This window comes from Phoxinus phoxinus (assembly GCF_949152265.1).
Source record: "Phoxinus phoxinus genome assembly, chromosome: 23".
Taxonomy (NCBI): domain Eukaryota; kingdom Metazoa; phylum Chordata; class Actinopteri; order Cypriniformes; family Leuciscidae; genus Phoxinus; species Phoxinus phoxinus.
The window spans coordinates 23,680,292-23,706,165 of record NC_136898.1 but is presented as its reverse complement, the minus strand read 5'-3'; the positions used below and the strand labels follow the sequence as shown (position 1 = coordinate 23,706,165).

Here is a 25,874-nt window from a genome sequence, read left to right as displayed (position 1 = left end):
TTCAGTAGCGCTTTCATATCTGGCTATCACGTCATAAAGCCTACAACTTGCTCTGTCACACGTTTATTTTTTAACATTTTGGGAGGAGTAAAATTCTCATGTGGTTTTAACAACCAGATGCATTTCCACCTGTGTTTCAGATCACCTCATGAAGTGGTTTGAGTGATCGGATTTGAATCTGTCTTGAAAGCGTTTCGGAGGGCATTCACACCTGGTCTTACTCTTTTCACGACCGGATAGATATCCCAACGGAGGAAATGCATGAGGGGACCGGGTGTAAACGGGTCCAAATATTTCCACCCCAAACCTACACCATGTGTTGTTGCATCAGGCTGGTTCAAACGTTCAACCAGAGCGACGTTTAGATAGTCCCACAATGCCAGTGTTTATACTTTTCTGAGAATAAACTTAATATGTATTACTGCATATTAAGCCAGGATAGGAGAAAATATTTTGACATGAAATAATGCACATTTCTGCTTTAATTGCTGCCCTAGGAGACAGCAAATTTGCATAATGAATCTCCTCTGTTAAAAATTGTCTTTGTTTCTGTTTGTGTGAAAAGCAGAAAAGTGTGTTTGTGTTTAACCTTGTGTTGCTCTAATGAGAATGTTGCACAGTTAAAGTCTTTTCTCCGTCATTCCGTCTTTGCTCTGTTTACTTTCCACTGACAGGATGCCCTTCAATTTCTGCGTTTGTTATGAACTCCTATTTGTTTTGCTTGTGGCATATACTGTTTGGGTATTCCACAATTCATTTTAAGACATTTATGATTTAGCTGAACTCAATTGCAGTGGGATATTAGCAGTTTTACGACCTCTCACGTAAGTAGTCAATGATGCAGTAGAGCTGTGAAGTTCTGTAAGCCATAAACCCAGAAGAGAATTAGCATTGCCAAGCCACAGGTTTTCTCAGGAATTTTCTTACTATTTAAAATAATTGTTTTCTATTTGAATATATTATTTAATTAATATATTGTAATTCATTCCCGTGATCAAAGCTGAATTTTCAGCATCATTACTCCAGTCTTCAGTGTCACATGATCCTTCAGAAATCATTCTATGCTCATGATGCAAATTTGTGTGTAAACTGAGATTATTTCAGGATTCTTCAATGAAGTTAAAAACATATGGATTATTTGAACACTTTCATAACATCCTAAATGTCTTTGCTTTCTCTTTGATCAATTTAATGCGTTCTTTGCTAAATAAGTATATAAAGTTATTGATTCACCAGACGTTTGAACAGCAGTGTATGAATTTGTATTTTAAAGAAAAAATGTGACATGAAATACGTTACTTTACAAGTAAAATGGGCGATTACTATTTCTTGATTCTCCACATTCTTTCTCCTGTTTTTCTTGTCTCTGAATTTCTCAGAATGGTAGTAAATTCATGATTTATATTAAATGCTCTATTAATTTTGACATTTTTTTACTTCCTTCTCCTTTAGATTGCCAATTGTGGAACTTAAACTGAATTGATGCAAAATGGCTTCAGATAATACACACCGTAGTTACTCCATCATACCATGCTTCATATTTGTAGAGGTAAGTTTCTTTTACAGCCAAAACCTTAATATCTAACTGCATTTTTTTTTCCACTTGCTATCATATTCTATTCTCCATTTATTGTGCTGTTCCGTACTCTCTGATACGGCTTTAAGACGTCCTTTCTTTTCTGAAACTGGCTGGATATTTAATTTAAATTTCTGTCAAATCCAGTTTAATCACTGGGAACTGTGTGTCGGCACTTCAAAGTGCTCTTCTCCCTCCGCGAGACGAGTTGAGCATATCTCCCAGACAGCACTGTTGGGTTTGTGAGATGAACCGCTGTGCCATTTGCCTGAACATGAGAACATTGGATGCCAAATATTCAGCGCTGTGTGTTGCTGATATACTGTGGATGAGTATTTAGGACATCCAGCTTTGTTCTACAGCAGAATTATGTGCTGGTATGGGATCATAAAGCATGTGGTGGAGTTGTAGCCTAGTGGTCAAAGATCTATTTTTTAAGCTCTGCCAGGGTTGAGCAGTGAACTATCATCCCCATTGGATCTTTGATCACGATGCCTCGGGTTACTCATGGAGTGCTGAGCAGTTGGGTTTAAAACACATGGAGAGAGCTACCTATACACGTTCACATTCATCTCAATGGCAGTTGCTTGGCTGGATCAGGAGATCAAGGATACCTCTTTCTCAACTGACAGCGAGTTAACGTCAACCGTGTACTGTATATACTGTACATCCTACTTACCTGAGTACATACTGTATACTCGCATAAAAACAATACTATATAGCAAATCTATCTCACAGCTCTGTATACAAATTGGGATATATAAAACCTTATAACCATATATATTCAACTTTATCTGCATACATACAGTACACTACTGTAAAGTGAGATATACTATATAGCAAATCTTAACTTTAGGACCGATATTGAGATGTTATAAACATTGACATCATGATTTTCTGTAAAGCTACTTTGAAACGATGTGCATTTTCTCAGTTAGTATAGGGAGCTATATTTCTTCTGTTGCCCCTTATGTGTGGGGTTCCTCAGGGCTCAATCTTGGGACCAGTCTTGTTCTCCCTTAATATGCTTCCATTAGGAACGTTTTTTTGATAAACATGGCATTCATTAATCATTTGTATGCTAATGATTCTCAAATTTATCCTCCAGTGAAACATGGAGAGCAATTTTCTCTCCAGTCTTTTTATGAATGTCTGGCTGAGGTGAAGTATAGGTTGGCACACCGTTTTCTTCAGCTGAATGAAGTTAGGAATGAGTGAGTTATTCCATTTAGTAAAAAGGGATGTGTGAAGGACGTTAATGATCATCTGGGGTTGCTTCCAGGTGAAAAAAAAACAAAACCTGTGCTTATTTCATTTGTCTCTTTATTCCATTGTATTTATTTGTGCTATAGTTTGCAATTTGTTTATTTTTTCTTATTTTATTACTGACTGTTTACTTGTCTTTTTTTGTGTAAATTTAGTTAAAAGTTTTAGATAAAGCCTCCCGGTGCCATGTGTAAACTATTGCAACATCATTACCCAAATTATTAAAAAAATTATGAGATTGTAAAGATCTGCATCACAGTCTATATGCCAGTTTTCCCCGTGGTATCAAAAATGGTATCATCAAAATATCACTATTTTTCAAGGTATCATTTCAAAGTTAGAACTTCCAGTATGTGACAACACTATTATTAATATGAATAATATTTATCATAATTTGTACTACCGGTATTACACTTGCAAGAGTTACTCTTGATTTAATTTATAAAAAGATGTCAATTTATAAAAAAAAAATCAATTTACACATTTAGGGTATAGTGTATAAAGAGAGAGAGAGTAAAATAAGAAATCCATATACACATTTAGTGTATAAAAAGAGAGAGTAAAATAAATAAAATACCTGGTTCTGTAACAACACCTTGTGATCTCTGTGTCTCGCACTCGACGCCGCGAGTCGGGCTGCAAACCAGTGTGGTTTGGCCTATTAATAGCGTTGTACGTGTAGACTGAGGTGACTGGAGCTTCTCACTGTGGTGTTGGTTTATGTGCTGCATCAATGCATCATGTTTGCTGTGCTATTAGTTTTATCAACATCTTTTTGCAGTATCCGCTTTCATTTTTTGTCTTCAGAAAGACAAGTTGCTGTCTCTCCTCTAATTTGAAGGAGGATGGGGCATCAACATCTACTGTTTAACGCAGGAATTGCGCTTAGGAACATTTTCACGATCTTCTTAGAATTAATCTTTTGAACTTTTTCAAGTCACCATGAATTCTAATTTTTAATGGAATATTGCATTATTCATGTGTACATATTTTTTTTTAAATTAGTGTCTCATAATCTTGAATCACAATAACTTCCCCTCCCTCTTCTCTTCTCAGATGATGAGGGCGGTCAATCAAATGAGATCCACCAATAGCAAGCCACAACCATCCAATCAATTCCCCACAGACAATATCAAGCCCCACCCACATTTGTTCCAGAAGCCGTTTCACTCAGATATACATCACAATAGAGAAGAAAAGACATCGCAACTTCATTGTCGATCATAAATAGTCAATATTTACGTTCTCATGGTGAGATTCATGTTGATTAATGTCAGAATATCGCATTCCAATATGTGACAGAGAAACGGTGAGAAATTGTTACTTTTTAAAGTGATCATCCATTGCTTAGAGCACAATCGTAGCACATATCTGATGCTTTACTTAACAAACAACACTAATTAGCATATTAAACTTGTGACTAAAGATATATATATATATAGTCTGCTATTTCGTACTTGTAACTGTTTTTGATTTTTAGTTGCCTATTGAGTGTGCACTTGAATGACAGTTAACTTCCCCTTTTAGTGCCGCTGATTCTTTCCTTTTGTGACTGCGTAAAAAAGAGGGATTTCACATTGGCAGCAAAGTGCCAGACCACTTGCCAAACGGTGTTCGAGAGAAATAAAATGTGCATCTATACTAGCAGGTTCTCAAACAGACTACAGTTGGGACTTTTCATGCAAACAGAGATGAAATGCACTTGAAAACACAGCTTGTCACCGAGATTCCTTTTACAGGGCGAACCCTCAATTCCACAGTGCTTTCCACTAAATGGACATGTGTGAGTGTGTGTGTGTGTTTCTGTTCCTCTGCCTCTGGATCTGCTTGAAGCTTTCAAGACACATCAGAGACGGAAACTAGGCCACACAGAAACGATCATGCAGTCTAATGCTTGCTTAGTGAAGATGTGAAGGCGCTGAGAAATACAGTCATGCGTTCTGTAGAGAGATTATTCCTGCGAAAAGGCTCTCGATCTGAGAAGCGTATCCAATATGGTGACATATGCCAGCTACCTTTCTCTTCCAGCTACTGACTGTGCAGGAACTGGACACTGGCCATCTTCTGATCATGTTGTTCCTGTTTATGTGGTCAGTGATTGGGCCTGTTTTTCACTGATCGACAAATAAGGCAAACGAGCAATGAATGATTGGCTGCCGCTATAAGATCTTGTCTAGTCCAAATAATTTGGTGGGGTTTTCTTGGTTATAAATTTCTGTTAGACTGTCTTATGTGAGACAAACTACACCTCTATCTTCACCAGTAATGACGGCCGTAAACCTGGACCGCACCACAACCATCTGTCGACCTATTTTCAGTGTTAGCTCTCATCAAAGTAATATTCAGGCATGCAGGCTATAATTATATAACGCATGCATAGTTACTGTGTTGGCTTCAGAGGCAGTTTCATCAACAAAATCGATGTTTACCCATGATGCATCACACGCCTTCAAGACGAATGCTACGTTTGAGCAGTGTTTAACTAAACTCAGGACCGAAGCTGAACAACTCTTTCCCCTTCAATTGACCGTTCGAAAAGACCCGCCCCCCTTAGTTACTGTCGCTATGTCTGACAAGCCACGCCGCTCTCACGCCACACCATGTTCTCATGCAGTGAAAAATACATTGCGGCACCTTTCAAATTTGGTCATTTTTTAAAAGAAATTTTAACAATAAATACCGTTTTGTGGCTCTTTAATGTGTCATGACAGATCGCTGTAGAGCATCAGTTAAAGCCGCTTGTGAACCGATCATCTCTTCCTTCTAGTTCATTTATAGCTTCAAATAAACATGAATGAACATCAGAAGGAATGTTGTTTTAACCGCGGAAAGACGTCAGTACACTCCGCTTCTCAAGATCAAATCCTCCCATGTTAATCTACTAACTCTCCTGACTGCTTTGTCGGACAAAATGACGGATGGCGAAGTATGATTGGTCAGATCACCTGTCAATCAAGCTCCCTGCGAAGGGTCAATTGACGACATTTTATGACACGACACTTCGCCAATGCGTCTATATTCTAAAAATTAGCATTAATAACTTGTGTGCTCAATTGAGATAAGAAAACTTGCGCATAAAAGACGATGGAAACACATTTACCGAATAAATTCCTCGATGCGCATAAAAAAAGACGTGATTTTGCGATGGGACCGCATAACTGGACTAGCCAGCGGACTGGTCTGGTTGCACAGCATCTGAATTTGTGGTTCTGGTTGTTGTGAAATGCCTGAGCAAAGTCTGTCGTCAAAGTGGTTCTGTATAATTCCCTCCCAGAACTATTATCACGACTGCGTTCCCGAACAGCAGCATCTGCCTCCAAAAAGCCAGCTCTTCACTGCTGCTCACGAGATGCTCCTGCTTGACGCTAGCGCGCTGCTCCTGCTCGCGGTGTGAACGCACTCATTGATTAACATGTACGCCGGAAAAAAATATGCGCTGCTCACGCTTGCGGTGTGAAACGGCCGTGAAAGGTTTCCTACGTGTGCACGTGTGATGCTGATGCTGCGTGATGTTAATCATGCAGCGCCCGAGTGCATTTGACCGGCATAAAATCGGCATATGTCAGAATGACCGGCCGGTTGCCGTCATCATGGCTGATCACGTGAAAATCATCCAATTCCGGTCACCAGCCAATCAATCGGTGCATCTCTACTATATGGTCAAGTGGATTTACTTATTGTAGAGTTAACGAAAGTTATCATGAGCTTTGTAATGTTTGAAGCGGATATCATAACAAATGCCAGTAGACCGGGAAGATTTTAAAACGGCTTTTTAAAGCGGCTCATTCATAAATCCGTAAGATCTTCCTTTCATGCTGTGGAAATACAAACCGTATTTCCGACAGAAGAAAACGAGTGCGGCGCTGAAAAGGGACGGGGCTACATAAGGTCTAGTCATACAACAAAATATTCTGGGGGCCATTACAGTTTTGTGAAAATAATAAAAAATGTGATTGACTAGTGCGCTCTATATAAATCACTTATGCATTGTGGGAAACACTGCAAGTAGATAATGGAAATTACATTTGCTCACCATTTTGTAAAGTTCAATGTGCAGTAGGCAATAAAAGGCAAATAACGATTTGCTTGTGCCTATTTTACGAGTAAAATAAATGGTTTTGTGCAGTGAATTATTGGCTGCTGAGAGTATGAAACTAGTGAAATTCCAAAAACTTACAGTATCAATCACTTTTCACTTTAAATCAATACATGACATACATTTTGTTTTGCTTATATATATAATTTTTTTGAGGGCATGAAGTACAAATCTCCACATGATACAAAAGTCCTGATACCATGAAGACAAAAAATGAAAACTTTTGTCCACAAAATCAAAGTCATGTGTTGCAACTACATGTAGAAATATAGATGAAAATTTGACCTTTTGAGTATTTTTGTGTATAACAATGCAAAATAAGGTTTTATAGTCAAAACTAATTTTGGCTCGCAAGTTTTAGACCCTGCCTTAGAGACGGCACTTCTCGAGGTCTGGTCCCTGTTAAGAAACCACCTATTCCCCAATAACATCAGACACAATTAATTATTCATCCTAAAAGTCCAGCCACAAAGTGCTGTGCTCTCCAGCCTTCCAGTTTTGTGTCTGTCTGCAAGAATAGTTTTTTTAAAGCTGAAGTTTTATCTGCAAATGAATTGGACTCAAACTAAACTAAGAACCTAAACAATGTTTGAATGGTTATTAGCCACTTTTTCACTGTCAAGCCAAACCATTTCAGTTTTCCACTGCGGGGCTGATAACAGAGCTCTATCCAGTGTAATAGAAATGCGTCAGTCGTTGCCTTGGTGAGTCAAGCGCTTACAGACTGTATGAGATGTAAATAACAACCCTGCTAAGGAGAATGGTCAGGTATTGTTATTAACTTGTTTACTGTGCTCAAATAGCGCGCTCTGCCAGCTAAAGAGAAATTGGTAGCCAGGCAACAGACAAGTGACCAATCCTGAGTGCCGATCTCACTACACGCATTCTACCAGCAGTTAGCCAACCGTGAGGGGAACTCTGGGCCGAGAACGCTTTGTAAACATGCCAAGCTTAATCAAGTGCAAGTGAAAATATATATATATGGAACCTTTCCTTACCGTTCTTCGAACCGTCCGGCCCGGCGGTGGTCCCCCCCCCCAATGAACACAATACACTGAAAAACAATGGTGTAAAACAATTGTCACTCAGAAATTGCTAATAAATCTCGGAAACAATTACCAAGAAATGGCAAGTAACACATTAAATTAAACAAAGTTTTAAAGTAGAAAAAATAAAATAGTATTTTCTTGTTAAAAAAACTACTCAGAAATATAGCTGCAAGCAGGAATTAACGGGGTTTAAGCGTTTTAAGGCCTTTAAGCACATGCGTAAAAACAAAGGTTTTGTTTTATTTAGCTAGGATGTAACTGCTTAGATGGAAAAGACCATTTACAGCTAAAACACAATTTAATAAGGAAATAGGTTTTAAAACTTTTTGAGAGTTATTGAGGTTGAGCAAAAAAGTCTGCGAAAGGACTAGTTCGCAAAAGTACGTTTTTAAAAATAATCTCAGATATTTAGCGAACAGTTTGATTGACAGCGGCGGTCCTAGAGGCAAAGTTGCTCAGAATGAGGAGTTCTACCACGAGTTATGAATGTCGTGGGCATGTGCGAAAAATCGCACGATTTGCAATCGTTCATGCACACGAAAATGCGCCCCCAGTGGCCAATGCATCTAAGGCTACTTTGAACATTTTGGCGTCCAGTCACGGACGTCAATTGAAATTTCGACTTTTTTTTGATAATTAATGACAATCAGATTTCAGATAATCTTTATGCACTGGATTGGTTCCGACTGGGATTCCAAAATACCCGAAGATTTCGCCAGAGAGACGTTCGAATCTGAGACGTGTGTTGTTGTTGGGCCAAGGATTTCATCGATATAAGACACTTGAGCCTACACCCGTCAGTTCAGGAGGTATGAGCGGTTACCTACTTTTGCTGTCGCTGTAGCGCCCCCATCAGGCCGATTGGGGCGAGCCTTGGTTATGTTGTAGATGCGCTGGTATGGTCTGGTTGATCACTTTTAGGGGAGAATGCTGATCCTTGGAAATGCAATCAATTACAATTCACCTTTGGCTAAGCCCCGCCCCCCTTAGTTACTGTTGCTACCTCCGACAACTTCATCGGGGCTCTGGTTTGGTATCAACATGGCTTATGCTGTGACAGCTCTTCCTGCTGAAATTTTATCAAACTTTTATAAAGCAGCAAATAAAGTGTCCGATAGAAGTAGGCAAAAGGGGCTGCAGTGTGCGTTTGAAGGCTTTATTCAAGACATACGGTGAAACACAAGCAACAACAAGGCATCCAAATAGAGGCAAAAGCATAACGGTCAGTCAAAACATGACCCACCGCATATCCTAATCGAGACGGAGGCTGGGACTCACAATATCAAAGAGCAACACTGTTCATGCAAACCTGGGTAGGTCTCTATACACTTCTATAATCGTTATTACAAAGCAAACGGACTACGCGAGTATAAAGTTGCATTTATTAGCAGCGTGTGCTAGCGTATCAACAATTAGGGTCGAGAACAGAAATCATAACCTAAACCAGCATACAACTGTCTAACTAGTATAACTTCACAGTAAGGTTATAAAAGCAAAAAGAGAGCACACAAAAGTGTGTTGTTGATCTTGAGTGGTTTCGCTGACTGAGGACGTCCACACAGTTTAATCCAAAGACGACACTTGTCAGGATTTGACTTCGGTTTTGGGAAGGGAAAAAAATGGACACCCCCCTCCAACCTCTCTGGGAAACACGTATCTGTGTTACAAATGCCCCAGGCACAACGTTTAACCATATTTTAGATAAAACTACAACTGTAATAGCCTGCCGAGACCAAAAATATGAGACGCCTGTGTTGAAGTCAATGGAGCGCTGTGAAAAAGTGTCGGACCGCTGTGGGAGCTCGTTCTTGGCTGCGCTGTGATTGGTCAATCTACATTCTAGGGCGTGGCTTAGCCAAAGGCGAATAGGGTTTCAGTGCTACGTGCTTGAACCCCTAAAAATCATTTATTAGTATTACAGTGTACCTTCCAACATCAACCAATAGTCTGCTTTATCCACTGTTGTAGACCGGTTTCAACAGGAACTGCATGTATTGTGCTGTCAGTTGATACTCAATTGCGTATGATTTCAAATGCATTGCGTCAGAAAGATGCAAGAATGATGAGAGGATTTCAGTTCTTTTAAACCCCACAGAGAATGAGAGACATACTGTCAAACTGTCTCAGTTTATTTGTTATGTTCAAGGAAGAACGTAGAGAAGCTGCTCAAATCCAGGCCTGATTGACACCTGCTCTAGAAAAATGTTGGCGGCACTGCCGACAAATCTGAATGCTAAAAACAGCAAATGCTTTAAGTGCTGCCTGTCTAATTATTTGTACGAGAGTTTAGGACAGGCCCACTGGTGAATATTTTTGAGGAGACGTAATTAAACTATTAAAATAAATGAGCCGAGTCAAATTTGACTGAGTAAACAGCTCTCCCGGTTTCCACAAGCACACATTAAGCCCAGCATCTTTAACCCAAAAATGGAAAATGCCATTTTTTTTATACTCTATTTCATGTCATTCTAAACTTTTATGCTGTTATTTATACAAAATGAGAATTTTTGAAGAATCTCCAACTTTTTTTTTCTTAAGATGAAGGTAGTACCAAAACTTTTTTTATTTTTTATAGTCAACTATTACCTCCACTAAACCTCTGAAATCTCACTCGCATTCAGATACAAAAATGATTTTGAAAAATGTAATGAATAAAAACTTGTTATTGTATATGTCGAAATTGATCACAAAGTGCTAATAATAAATGTCTTTACTATCACTTTTGATTAATTTAATGTGTCTTTGCTGAAAAGTATTCACTAAAAAGTTTGTTGGTTACAATGAAATGTCATTATATGTGGAAAAGAAGAGTTGTGGATATTCTTTTCTTTTTGTGTGTTTTATAGAAACGGCATTAAAGTTTGAAACAATATAAATAAACAATAACAGAATTTACATTTCCTTGTGAATTATTCCTCTAAGCATGTCATCTTTCTTATCTTCTGAAGTCTGGTCACATTAGTTAGTTAGTAGGTCATGTCTCTTTGAATATTTAATTGTTTATGAGCTTCTTTTGATGTTTATTTTAGCAAAAATGATCATTATGCAAATACTTTTTTTCTTCTCATTTGCTTTAATTTGTAACCAGCAAGAGCTATTTCAATGAACTACCCAATTAACAGAAAATATGAATAAGATGATGTAAAAATGTAACACAGCCTCCATTGTGTCATTAGTAAGAAAACAGTATTTTTACACTTTTAAATTGATTCAATCTTTAAATTGATCAGTTATTATAATATCTGCCTAATCCTCAAACACAGGCCTTGTTTGATCATGCAGTGTCACACTGCCACACTATAAACTATTTTTTACAGCACACATTACGAAAATAGAGTGAATCATCTCCTCATGTAATTGGTTTGATTCAGCGGCGAACAGAAAGATGAATCATGGTTCTCTGAAGTCGTTCATCATGTGTGTTTTAGGGCCGAGTCCCACTGACCCGCTGGTGTTGTCAGTCGGCTGACTGCTCGTGTTTATGATGCATACAGCCTGTTATGATGGATTCTGGTTGTCTGGAACAGCTGTAGTGTTTGGTTTTAGATTTGATCTGCTCTGAAGTGAAGCTGATGAAAACCCGGGACACACCAAGCCGACGTCAAAGAACTAGCGGCGACGGAAGCTGACTGTGTTGTCGGCTGGGTCTCGGTCAGAAAGCTGCGCTTGAACACACCAAAACGACTAAAGGCGACTGTCAACTAGCACGAGGAACTCAAGAACGGCCTTATGGGTGACCGTCGGCTTGGTGTGGACTGGACTTTTGGCATCTTTCTGAGGATACGTGAGTGGTGCTTGTCCACTGTGCTCGGGTGTTGGTTGTTAGTGTGTTGCGAGATGGTTGCTAGGGTCGTCTGGGTAATTGTTAGGTAGCTTATTGCTGATCCAATCGAAAGCCTATCCAGTCACAATGATTTTTTTTTTTTTTTTTTTTTTGGTCTATTAAAGAGATTCACTCGAAGTTTCTAATTTCTATCATCAGGGTGGGTAAAACCCTTATGTCATTCCTAACACAAACATAGCCCCCCCAATCTATACAATAAATAAAATCAATGGGATTCAGTGTTGTTTAAACCCAATATCTTCTAAATATCATTTTTTGTGGTCCTCAGAATAAATAAATGGCAGCGGCCATTTGAAAGAGTGAAAATAGCGATAGATTCTATTCACACGATGTAAAAATAGCAGCATTTTTTTGGAAGATACAGTTTGCACCTCAGTGTTGTTGGACATTAAACATATTCAATAATAACAGTGTAAATAATTATATTTATTAAAATTATTAAATGGATACCAACTTATTGGGACATTAAATCCCTAGTCTCTTAAGTTCCATAGAATTGGACTCTATAACTCGCAATTGAGAGTTTATATCTCGCAATTCTGAGAAAAGATGTCAGAATTGCGAGATATGAAGTTGATTTCTCGCAGTTCTGACTTTGACTTTATTTCTCAGAATTGCAAGATATAGAGTTGCGAGATGTAAAGTTGCGTCACGACTTTCTGCCATTATTTATCGACTTTAATATATCGGCCAAATTTTGTTATCGAGCCGATAACGATAACCTTAAAAATAAACATATATCGGCCGATACCGATATGGAGGCCGATATTTTGTGCATCCCTAGAACAACAGGTTAAGTAAATGATGACTGAATTTACAGTATAGCTCTGGCCCTTCATTTACTGAACAGTAAAGGGGATTTAAAAAAAAAAATCTATTAGACTGTTTTATTATCCACATGGCAAATCACAAGTCCGACTGCTTCGAAAAGTAATATCATCAGTTCTTAACAACCCCCACGATTTGCACCATCAGCACAACAAATACAATGCAGGACAAAACCTAAACCTATGAAGCTTAACTGAGAATTTGATGGTCTGTGGTGGAAGACAAGTTTATAATAATAATAATAATAATTCATCACATTTATATAGCGCTTTACATAGAAGGGGGGAATCTCCTCAACCACCACCAATGTGCAGCATCCACCTGGATGATGCGACGGCAGCCATATTGCGCCAGAACGCCCACCACACACCAGCTTACTGGTGGAGAGGAGACAGTGATGAAGCCAATCAGTATATATATAGGAGGATGATTAGGAGGCCATGATGGACAGTGGCCACTGGGCAAATTTGGCCTGGATGCCGGGGTTACACCCCTACTCTTTCGAAAGACATCATGGGATTTTTAGTGACCACAGAGAGTCAGGACCTCGGTTTAACGTCTCATCCGAAGGACGGCGCTCTTTGTCAGTATAGTGTCCCCGTCTCTACACTGGGGCGTTAGGACCCACACAGACGACAGGGTGAGCGCCCCCTGCTGGCCTCACTAACACCTCTTCCAGCAGCAACCTGGTCTCCCATCCAAGTATTAACCAGGCTCAGCCCCGCTTGGCTTCAGTGGGGAACCAGTCTTGGGCTACAGGGTGATATGGCTGCTGTTATCTGTGAGCTATTTATTTTTTGCCCAAAATAATTTTCATTTTTAGATTAACAGTTCCTTTAAAGCAGCTTGGCATCCATTGCGATTTGGCTGTTGTGTAGAGAGTGACTTTCAGATGCTGTGTGTGCAGTTTTAAGAGCTTATGACACAAAGTAGGGCTGCATGATTTGGGGAAAAGATATATTCTCTGGAACATTGCGATAAAAACAAACCTTTTTTGTTGTTGTTGCTTTAATTGTTTTTAGGGCTGCACAATTTGGCAAATGTTGTCATTTATACTGTATATAGTCAAATGTATTGATAAAACATTTATTATCATTACAACATTGTAACATTTCTCTGTAAAAAAAAAATCGGGTATCTGATAAAATAATGATGATTGATTTTTTTTACTGTAAAATTATTCGATAATAAATTTCTTGATTTTCAAACCTTAAACCCATAAAGCTATTGTTGATAAGCGCTTCTCATAAAAAGTATGAGAAGATGTTGCGTTCCTAAATGCACATTAAAGAGACAGACTCAGCATTTACTGTGAACCGAGCCGCTCTAACTGTGCGTTCACACCGGACGCGAATAGCTCGTCAAATTCGCACCTGCCGCGTAGTTTTAAGAGTTGTTCAGTCGAGAATGTAGTTGTTTAAAGCTCAAATCTGTGGTTTGTTTATAAAGATAGCTCCTATTTAAAAAATTTGATCTGACGTTTCGGAGTTGTGAGATCCAGGCGATCACCGGGCGCTCAGTGCTCATGTAACCCGCTGGAGCAGCCTCACCTCGGCTAGTCCTCCTGACGTCTGCCGCTGGTAAACCAGAAATGTTTAATTTCACAATAGCTTCGGTTCTATTATATGAAACCTATAAGTTAAAATACATTAATGACTCGTTATAACGAAGGTCAAACGACTTCTTTAATTATGTGAGTTTTTCTTCATCTCATTCAGAAATGTAGCCTATGACTGCAAGTGTTCAGTGTCACATTCATAGTTAACATCTGAACAATGTCATTCCTTCTTCACGCAGGCATTTAGTCATTACAAAATAATTTATTGAGGCCAAACATTTAAAATGACATTATAATCTGAAAATCGGGCCTTCCCGGTTTATCACGTCACTTCACCACGTGACAGCAGCAAGCAGGCTCCGATTGGTTAACGCGGCGCGAACTGACGCAGAAGTTCAGATTTTTCAACTCGAGCGGCAGACGCGAATTTGCGTCAAACGCGTGAATGCACAAAAGCACTACATAAAATCATTCACGCGTAACGCGCTAGACGCTCAATTCGCGGCATTCGTGCAAACTTGACGCGCGAATTAGGCGTATTCGCGTCTACCGCGGCGCACTCTATGCCTCATTCGAGCCACAGGAATTTTTTACGCGCATAGCGCGTCTTTGCATTGACTTAACATTGAAATCACTCGCGCCTGACGCACTATTCGTGTCCGGTGTGAATGCATCATGAGACACTGGAAACCACATCATGCGCTGCTCACGGGTAAATGAACAGTGTCGCGCTTCACTCTGAAACATGCAGCACATATACTTTTTAAATCAAAAGGCATCTTTTGTGATTTGATAATCGCACTCTGTATCTCGATTCTGGTTTTATTTTGATGAATCATTGCAGCCCTAACACAAGAGATGCACATTGGATTTTAAGTATTTGTTTTTGGTCCACAGAGGGTTAAGGAATTCAAGTCAAGTCATCTTCATTTATATATTGCTTTTAACAATGTAGATTGTTTCAAAGCTGCTTTATAGAGATAAACGGATAATTTAAGGTAACCGAGATTGTTTTGCTTTATAGCGGTTCTTGAATAAAGATATTTTCCAGCTAAAGTTAGTTTTGATTGATTCACTTCCGTCGCAACGATCATTAGTTATTAAATTAGGGGCCGCTAAGACGACACCGTTCTCTCTACACAGACTTTAAACGCGAACCTGTGAGAAACACTGATGGAGCTCACGTGCGCATCAAGAATTAATTATATAGGTATGCACATTTGAATATATGTGTAACCTGTTTGTAATTCCCTACAAACCAAGCCTAAACAAACAACTTGCCTGGCCTTCAAATTTTGATACAGAATTTTATCACTCCGGGATAGATACGCGAAACTGAAATTATCCCGACAACGCTTTATCAGTAGAGTGGTACAGGGATCCTCCATAGGGAGAGGCTAGTTGGCACTTCAGCACTGCGTCGTCATCGGGTCCAGGCGAAGGTCCTTCGTCAGATCTGGATACGGCCTGGATCCGGCAGGCTGCGGGAAAACCTCGGGATAAACAATGACACTTAAACTACCATAGATGCCATTCTTCTTATGATGTAACGAGGACATCAGGATTTATGGGAAGTGTTCCCAGTTCCCAATTCCATCTGTTTGTCTCATTTGTTCTCTTTCTTTCTTTTCCATTCACTATGGCAATACTTACATGCTACTTTTACTATTTCTGCAGGATGCAAAATATGCAAATTATGCATATGCATGGAATTACCCGGATGACCTGCTACAAAATGTGCAGAATATGTACATCAGAACACACTGCATAAAACTGTACTGTATCCCATAATGCAATGTCCTCCATAAACTATGGTCAATGAGCTGTAAGTAATAACACATTTTAGCATGTCTTTCTTTATTGGTGAAGAAACTGGATCAAATAAAAATGTAACAATGACCAGATGTCACTCACAGGCAACAAGGTTTTGTCAAAATTGTAATGCCTACTGCTTAGTATACTGTGATCTCAGCAATCATCTCTCTCTACACACACATTCTGTCGGTCTTGTCCTCGTTGTTCCCTCTTGTAGTCGCGCGCTGCCCTCTGTAGGAGAGCTGAGGGAGTGTGTGGCGTCTGGCTGATTAGTGCAGTGTGTTGGGGAATGATCACGTGATCTGAACGACTGAGCCGAATGAGTGTATCCAGCATAAAATCCCTTTAACAGCGAAACGGATCTGGCCTTGATCATCCCTCCTTCACGCATTAAAGATGTGATGAGTGTGTTGGCATGAGATACTAATGACTCGATGTATCAAAGACTTGAGAAAGTTGACCTAAATTTTACAATTGGTGTTGTGCAAATCTTTATTAACAATATTAACTGTATTTAAACGAAAGCTTTGTTTTTGTTTCATTACTCTTGAAAAAGATGTCCACTTAATTGTATTGAATGTGTAGCTACTTTATATCTTAATACATAAAAAAAAACTCTACTTGCAGATAATATAAATGAAATACAAGGCCACTTTCATGACTGTATACATTTTTAAATGGATATTGTAGTTTTAAAGTTTTAATTTAAAAAATAAATTTTTAATCATGTTTTAATCTTTTGTCGTACTTTTCTTTTGTGTTGACCAACATACTGAAGCACATGTTAAGTATTTTTTTTTTAACTTGTGTGTTATTTTATATTACATTAAAAGGTAATTGGCTATATTTAAAAATGACTCAATTGAAACTGCATCATTACAAATGTTTAATTACAAATACATTGAAACACATGACATCCAAAGTTCAATATGTTATATTTTAGTTTACCATAAATGCTTATACATTCAGCAGTAATTTTAAACATATTTCAAAGATAAGAGAAGTAATAATTATGAAATTACATATGATTTACAAATGTCCACTTAAGTGGGTCAAAAAAGCAGTCTAAAGTTCAGCTAATTGCATTTAATATGAATGTAAACCATAATACATTTGTATTTAATTGCATGCAATTGTCTGAAAACATTACATTTGTTTTGCATTTAATTTAACTATATTATTTTCATGTATTTTATTCCCATAAGTTTTTTTTTTTTTTGCAAGGTTATTGCTTAGTCTTTCAAATAAATTGTCATTTTTAATTACTAAATGTTAATATTGGCTTTATCATGACAATATCAAATTGACATAATACACAAATGGAAGAACATATTTGCAATTATTAGAAAATGAAAAGAAATATACTGGACAATAAACTGAGCAGTTTTCAATAGGGTCCTCCATGACCGTGTCGGAAATGTTAAAACTCAGTCGACGAGAGTGACGGATATTACTTATTTGTAGCGCTGCCTTTCCTTCCGTCATCAAAAGCCGGTTTAATAAGCTCTAGGGAGAGATCTCGGTGTTGTTTGTAGTGCAGTGTTTTTCTGTATTTTCATCTTCATGGGATTTGCTCAGAGCTCTTTGTTGTAAAGCGCTATTAAGTGTACTGTGTTCAGTCCTTGGGGTTTATAAGAAAAGGGCTTTCATGTTTTTGGAAATACTTTATTACCCACATGCACGCTGTAGTTTGACATTCTGTGCATTCACAGGGCAATAGTTCAACTTATATTTGTAACAAATAATGTGTCTGGCTAATAATTAAACAGAAAGCATTCAAATGTAATATAACAATGCATCATGCTGGATCAGTGGGTTAAAAACAAAATAGTGTAAAAAAAAACAGTACAGTACAGGGCTCCAGACTAACATGTGAGAGCAGTAGAACCGGTGCCACTAAGTTCTACAATTTAATTTTTTGGTCCCACTGTATATTAAGTGGCCCTAATACCTGTGAACTTACATGGTAACTACATGTGTACATAGTATGTAACTACAGTGTAAGTACACATTAGTACATAGTATCTACAGCTGTAACATTTGCGTAACTACACATATGTAACAACCCTCAGAATGGTATGTGTAAGTACAAATGTGTAACAGGACATTGGTAACAACATTTTTTCACTTCAGTAAGTACACATGTGTAACAGTAATTATGTAACTACATTTTGTAACAACAATATGTAGCCTATTTGTTGTTCCACTTCCACATGCAGTTTTAGATCCTGCAGTTACCAGTTGGAATACATGTATTTATGACTGGCAGGACTAATGTTGAATTACAACTAAAGTTTCACCTTGTGATACCAGTGTTACATGGTAACTCCTCAGGAACTGTCCACTTAATATAAAGTGTAATTGTTAAGGTAATTGTTGTGTACATCAGTGTCGTTACATGATAATTCCATAGGAACTGTCCACTTGTTGGAAATTAAATACATTTATACCCAAACTGGTAACTGCAGTATCTAAGACTGCATGTGGAAGTGGAACAACAAATAGGCTACATATTCTTGTTACAAAATGTAGTTACATAATTCCTGTTACACTGAAAAAAGTGTTGTTACCAATGTCCTGTTACACATTTGTACTTACACATACCATTACGTGGGTTGTTACATACGTGTAGTTACACTAATAATACAGTTGTAGATACTATGTACCAATGTGTACTTACACTGTAGTTACATACTATGTACACATGTAGTTACCATGTAAGTTCACAGGTATTAGGGCCACTTAATATAAAGTGGGACCAATTTTTTTATTGCTTATTTTTGGTCATCACATTGAAAATAACATTTAAATTGGATAATATTTAGAGCTTTGAAGTGCTGGAAAAAGTATCAAGCACTTGAAAGTCCTTGATTTCACTTTCAAAAGGTTGTACGAACCCTGAAACTACTCATGTAAAAACAGTAACTATTTGTGCCACAATACCATGGTTACAGTTAGTGTTACGTTAAATCCATGGTGATTGAGCCTTCTATAACTTGTTCGTTCATGGCACAATTTTTCTCCTGGTTTCGACGTCAGCTCTGTTTGATCTGATATGGTTTATAACAGAGAATTCTGCGCTGAATTTGAATGCTTCCCACTAGATCTCACTGCGATGTTATTAATACTGCAGTGAATTTAAGCGCTTTCTCACTGAATCTCCAGCACTGTAGTAACGGTGTCACGGCTCGCGAGTAAACCTGTTCTGAGCCCGAGCTGCGCTCTCTATTATTGCTCCGAGCTGATAAACTGTTCACGCTGCCTTAAAATTATTAAGTAAATACCATTGAAAAAATTAAGTAATGTGAATTTGACATTTCCAAGTTACTCTGGCAAGTAAAAGTTAATGAAACAAAAGAAAACGTGTTGTGATAACTTATTTTAAGTTGGAGTAACTTAATCTAATTAAATTGCAATTACTTAATTTCAATCTACTTAGTTTAAAACTAACAAGTTTTTCTGAGTTCTGTCTACTTAAATTGAGGAAACTTGTTGCATTGAAAAAAATAAAAATAACCCCAACTTATCGTACATGAGTGCTTTTAATTCACTTGTGACTGATTAGATGTAATCTCATTTTTATTAATTTCTTTGAAAGTCTTCACAATTTTAGGCTTTACAATTCTTAAATATAAAATTGTTCAAAACAACATTTATTCCTGTACTTCCATTAACCGCACAAAAAACCCTCTTCTCTGAGAATAGATAACATTTTAAATTGTCAATCTTACTTTTAATTTCAATATATTCAGAAAAGCAAACATTTTTATTCAAAGCTACAACATCTTGACTAAGTGGAGAAATCTCTTTTTCCACATCAAATCTCAGAAGGTTCTGCTGATGCTGTAAAATGGTGGCACCAGTGCAACCACTAGCAAAATTTACTCGCACCAGCAAGAAAAAAATCAAACCTGTAATCAAACTGATATAAACATGGATCGTTTTGATCTGGATTAGCCACATTTAAAGCCATTGCAAAGTAGCCTAGCCAATTTAAAATGCACAACACTCATGGCAATTCGTAACTATTCTACGTTTTGCAAATTTTAGGCTTATTAATATAATGCTGTCATCTCATTTGTCACCCCACTGATGGTTTAGGGGTGGAACCTCGTGCACACTTTTACAGTTACATATAAATCACATTAAATTCATTCAAAAATTCTTACAAAAATGCCACCCCATAAAATAGTTACTTTCTTCACATGAGATGCTTTTAAAGTGCCCCAATTTACAACATTGCTGCTCAACTGTAAACGACTACACCTCATTACCCGACTTTACACTGATTTTACCCGTTCAAGCCCGATTGGAAGTCAAGAGCAAAGCACGAAGTTCAAGAAATAGAGATGGTAAACAAACACTCAAATTGTGGCACACCATTGCACACCAAAGGCCTTGAATAGCTAACAACACTGGCATAGATAACATTGAATCCTGTATCTAACTAACAAGCTAATACTACTTACCTCCAACTCGCATTGCAGCGGTTCTGAAATCCTCTCAAAGTAATGTAGCTAAAGCCACACTAAATGTCGCTAGATTACTGCGGTAATCATTCAGTACCCATGGTATGCATCAAAGCAACGTAGCATAGGATTGCTATCTAATATTACCTCAAGTGCTTTTTTGTAAGGCTGTCTATTCCAGTGAAGTGTTAATTTTACCCTGAATAACCCTTATGTTCCACCTATAGTTTGAGGCTGATTTTCTGAATCCGGCTACTAAAAAGAAAAGTGCCGTGTCAGTGGATCGCGACTGTAATTGGGTTAGACATGCTTCCCTTTCGGCACTGTATGATGCCCTTATATTATCGCTTAAGTCAAGCATGAGGAATCATGCTACGTGGGCTCATGAAATACTAATGAGGTGCTGACTCAGTCCATTGCTGCAGGGTTGAGTTTGTGTTGTTTCAGAGTCCGAGTTTGAGAAGTGCAGTAAGACAATATTCAACCCGCTTTGATATGCTCTTCTTCTGTCCTGATTTGACTTCTGATGTGGTGGTGTGGCCTATCGTTTGAATTAGAGGTTGGTGTCGTTGCCTAGTGGTTAAAACATGTCGTGCACTTGCTGGGGGAGGACTATAGGGCAGCATTTGAGTAAGAATAATGTTGAAACTTAAATCCCATCGTTCATCTTAGACTGGTTTCAGACTTGTTGATCTTTGTTCTGAAACAGGGACTTGAAGGGAAATCAAATTAAACAAACTAAAGAAGAAAGTGTCAGGTTTTGAAACAAACGCTCCAAACGAGCCAGTTTTGAAAACGAAGTTTGGGTTGAAAATAATGATACTCATTCTCATTCTGATGAACCGATATCGATTCTTAAATCCCAGGAATTACTTTTTTTCTATACTGTGATTACATCTATAATTACACTTTTGAGACTTCCCTTAAACTTACCCACACCACCAAACCTGTCCCTAACCTTACCTGTACTCCACCTCAATAACACCCAAAGTGTTTTACAATTCCTTAAAGGGGGATAGTTCACCCAAAAATAAAAATTGTCAACATTTACTCACCCAGGTTGTTCTAAACCTGAGTTTTTGTTCTGTTGTACACAAAAGAAGATATTTTGAAGAATGTCAATTGACTTCCATAGTATTTTTTTTGGTAACTTTATTTTAAGGTGACGTAGTTACACATTACTACATGCACTTACTTTAGTATTAACAGTAACTTATGCATAATTACAAGTAACTAACCCTAAACCAAACTCTAACCCTAATCGTAACTATATAGTAAGTAGGCTACATGTAGTTAATATTATTCTGTACTTACTCAAATAAGTACTATGTAACTACTTCACCGTAAACAAAGGGTGTGTAACCATTTTTTTTCATACTATAGGAGTCAATCAAAGCCGCGTTTCCACCATAGGAACTTTACCCAGGAACTGGGAACTTTGGGGCGGTACTCCGTGTGTTTCGACTGCAGGAACCAGGGTCTTAATTAAGTTCCCTTTAAAAAATGTCCCCCTCAGAAAGTCCCTGCTTGTGAGGTAGTACTTTTTCAAAGTTCAGGAACTCATGGGGGCGGGACTTGGGCACTAAACGTTCTGATTGGTTGGGGAGTTCATGCTGCATTTTGATTGGTTGACTCCAAGCAGCATTTAATTTCTTCCACCATTTAAAAAAATTGCGGTGCGTGCAGCCTAATCTTCGCGGTACTTTAGACCGTGGTGGGAACGCAGAAAGCAACAGATCTGGGAAAAAAAAAAAATAAATCCTTGAACAAATTGTTTTCCGGGTAATTTCGGTGGTAACGCGTCTAAGTGCCTTCAGCCGTACTCTCTGCAATGCTGTCTCAAATGTTTCATGAAAGGCCTTTTATGTAACCCTGCTGGAAATGAAAGAGGATACAAATGAATGACTTCCAAGTGGGCCTAATGCAAACAGAACAACAGATGGACACCGCTGCTTACAAGAGGTTTCCCGAGCGGAGATTGTGTAGGCGAAATGGTGAAAGATCTCGACAGATACTTCTGTTAAGTTTGTTTCTTCATGTTGTCTTTCCAGTTGGTCATCATGGCCGGGACGGTGCTGCTGGCGTACTACTTTGAATGCACAGACACGTTTGGGATCCACGTCCAGGGCTTCTTCTGCAACGACGCTGACCTGATGAAGCCGTACCCCGGGCCGGAGGAGAGCAGCTTCATCCCTCCTCTCATCCTCTACTGCGTGGTGGCGGCGGCGCCCACTGCCATTGTGAGTACACATGGGTCAAGATGGTCCAAGACTAGTCCTCCAAACTAGTTTACGGACTAGTTAATTACTAGGGTTGTTACAATTCAGGTGAAACTCGAAAAATTAGAATATCGTGCAAAAGTTCATTTATTTCAGTAATTCAACTTAAAAGGTGAAACTAATATATTATATAGACTCATTACATGCAAAGTGAGATATTTCAGATATGTGTGTGTACATTTTGTTTTTTAGTTTCTGTTGATTTAAGTCATTCTACAAGGTAATGAGGTAAAGATAAAAAAGTTAACTAATAGTAACAAATGAAACCTTATTGTAAAATGTTTCCTTTGAAATGAATAATCCCCCCCAAAAAAATAATGGGGAAAGATTTTCCCCCCAATAAAGTGTGTTTTCTTGTATGTGTTGGACATGAACACCAGAGGGCACTGCAATACCAACACACAAATACTACACACAAATGCTTTTTTGTTTTGTTTTATAGTGTAAAACATAAATGGGGAATTGAATGTAATCTCCAGAGTGGGGTTTCTGTGTGTGACCCACATCCTTTTAATAGGCACATGGAGCATAAAACATCAACCACTAAAGAAAATTAGAGTGAATTTATTTCATTTCTGCTGAAAATGATGATCTCAGTTTTACAGCCTTTGTTTGGGCCAAATGTACTATGAAGCTGTTAGGAGTTATACAGATTAGTCACACCATGCGGATGTGTATAATCATTTAATTGTACATTTTATCAAGAATACAATGAAATATAAGTCGTTATTCTTGATGTGCTGTCGATTGAAATGAACATATTTTGTCATGATTCTGACTTTGGTTTGGTCAATCAGTATCCAAGTAAAATGAAGGAAATTAAGCTTTTATTTTTAGACCGTTATGATTTATTTTCCATTCTGAGGTTATTTTCACTGCAGAAGTAAATGTGAAGTGTGTTTCCAGAACCTGAAGCTCGGGTGTTCTGGGTGGGCGGTTACTGGCTCAAAAACCCACTGTGAAGTCTCTGTGATATTCATATGAGGTTTATTGCTCGTTTTATTGTTGGCCGGGCAAACATCTGATGGTCTAAATAAGTTAGACACCTAACACACCTCAACAAGCCTCATGATCTCCTTAGTAGCCTACATAAATTAAAGGAGTACAACAAATACTACTACCATACTTTATAAATAGTTGCGCTGTTTTTTTTAATTGTGGTAATATGAATTGGGAATATATATGGAAGCTTGTTTACGGCACAAAATAAAAATGTTGTTTTACAATTCTGACTTTTCTCTCACAATGGAAAGTTCATATCACCAAAATTTGAGAAAAAAATGACAGGAAACTTGTTTTTCTCTCAGAATTTTGTGATATAAACTTGCAATTGTGAGAAAGTTTATACCTCACAATTTGGAGGAAAAAAGTCTGCGTGAAATTGCAAGAAATAAAGTTATGAGATGAGTTGCAATTATGAGCTCACAGTTAATTATGCAATTTACAGCTCACAGTTCATACTTTTTTCCACAATTATGATATATAAAGTCAATAATATTGAGAAATAACCCTGCAATTGAGAGCAAAATCAGCGCTGCGAGGAAAAAAAAAGTCAGAATTGTGAGTATTTATTTATTCTGTGGTGGAAAAAAAAATCTGTAGATATGCATACTGTAAGTAAACATCTTTATTTTTGCATAATTTTATGTAACAATTGATTTTTCTTATATGACTCATGATAGGTTTGATGACATTCAGGCTGACCATATCCAACCATAGGTTTCTTGTACCTTTTCCAAACAGTTTTGGACATTCCTAGTGTAATTATTCATCTTTATAACCCTGCCTATATCTCAAGCAACAGACTGGAGTTGCATCTGTACTGTACTATCCTAAGAGATGAACACTGCAGTCCAATCCCATCATTCCAGGCACAGAAATCAGCTTTAAACAAGCCAGAGTTTTACTCCAGAGATAAAAAGAACTGCAGAAGCTGCTTCTGGTCTTGAATTTTTTTCCCTCCCTGTGACAAACTTTATTTCTCCTCTGTATGGCAGAAAATAGAAAACCTCTTGCATTTGGTAACTTGAGAATTGGTCAGTGGCTGAGTAATATCTGACTTCAAAGTGGCCTGTGAAATGCTGTGTCTTTTAGGTGAAAATTCCCCAAACGGCTCCACTTTTGTCATTATCTTTCTTTTAAGCTCAAACGCACTTCCTTTCTATGCAAATTCATTCCATCAACAGGTTTTTCTTAGTAAATTTCGTCTTTTAACTTTGCTATTATTATGTTTTATGACTGTTTTGTATAGAGACGTACACATGCTGTGGGAAACATGCATCCAATTTAGCAAATCTACTTTATTAAACGGTCAAATTGAGATGTTTTTAAGTCTACACTATTTATATTGATTTTCTAATGATGTATGTTAATGGTTATGAAACTTGTATAATTCCTTTGAAACCTTTGGGTGAAGAAAATGCACATGCAATTTTATCGTTGACGTTCCCAGCATAGATAAATAAATAAAACATATTTTTGTAAGGAACAGACAATTTTTTTAAAAGTCGGCATGAATTTGGGATTAGTTTCAATTGATTGGTTCAAAATGGCATATTTAAACGTGATTTTTTTAAAGTTAAAATAGCTTGAATGTAACTCTACACCCTTGCCTCATTTAGTATACGTGGAACCATGAATATTCAAATTAGCCCCGTCTCCAATCACTCACACCAGCTCAGAGATCCACTCAGTCAACTCTATACTGAGGTAAACTAAAGTCCCTTTCTATATCTATAGTCTATAGTCGCTGAGTATGGCAAGTGGAAATATTGGTTTAATTCAGCCATGTATGTTTGAACCAGAAACTGATTCAGAAGAAGTAGAAGAGTGAATTATAATGCGTTTTAATGTATCGCTCTCTACAACATCGGACACATAATTAGCCTTTTGCTTGACTACGTTATAAAACGGCTAATAACGTCAGTGGAGAAAGACATACAGTTCATCATAACATCATATACACAATTCACCCGCTATATTGCTAAATGTCCCAGATTTTTCATATCAACAGAAAAATATACAGGGATAACCTGGCATCTCTCGAGATTCACTGTTAATGATATGCTAAAGCCCGCCGGCACGTTGACGTGAT

The 25,874-nt window shown here is 37.8% G+C and overlaps 1 protein-coding gene across 1 annotated transcript in view; it reads left to right on the top strand.

Moving 5' to 3' along the window:
* The window catches only part of plppr1 (phospholipid phosphatase related 1), a 61,893-nt gene that overhangs the window by 20,177 nt on the left and 15,842 nt on the right, over nucleotides 1-25,874 (top strand). The window contains exons 2-3 of the mRNA XM_079598928.1: nucleotides 1,453-1,549; nucleotides 22,553-22,741. Coding sequence (XP_079455054.1) covers nucleotides 1,490-1,549; nucleotides 22,553-22,741 — 249 coding nt within the window. The 5' untranslated portion in view covers nucleotides 1,453-1,489. The remainder of the gene's footprint in view (nucleotides 1-1,452; nucleotides 1,550-22,552; nucleotides 22,742-25,874) is intronic.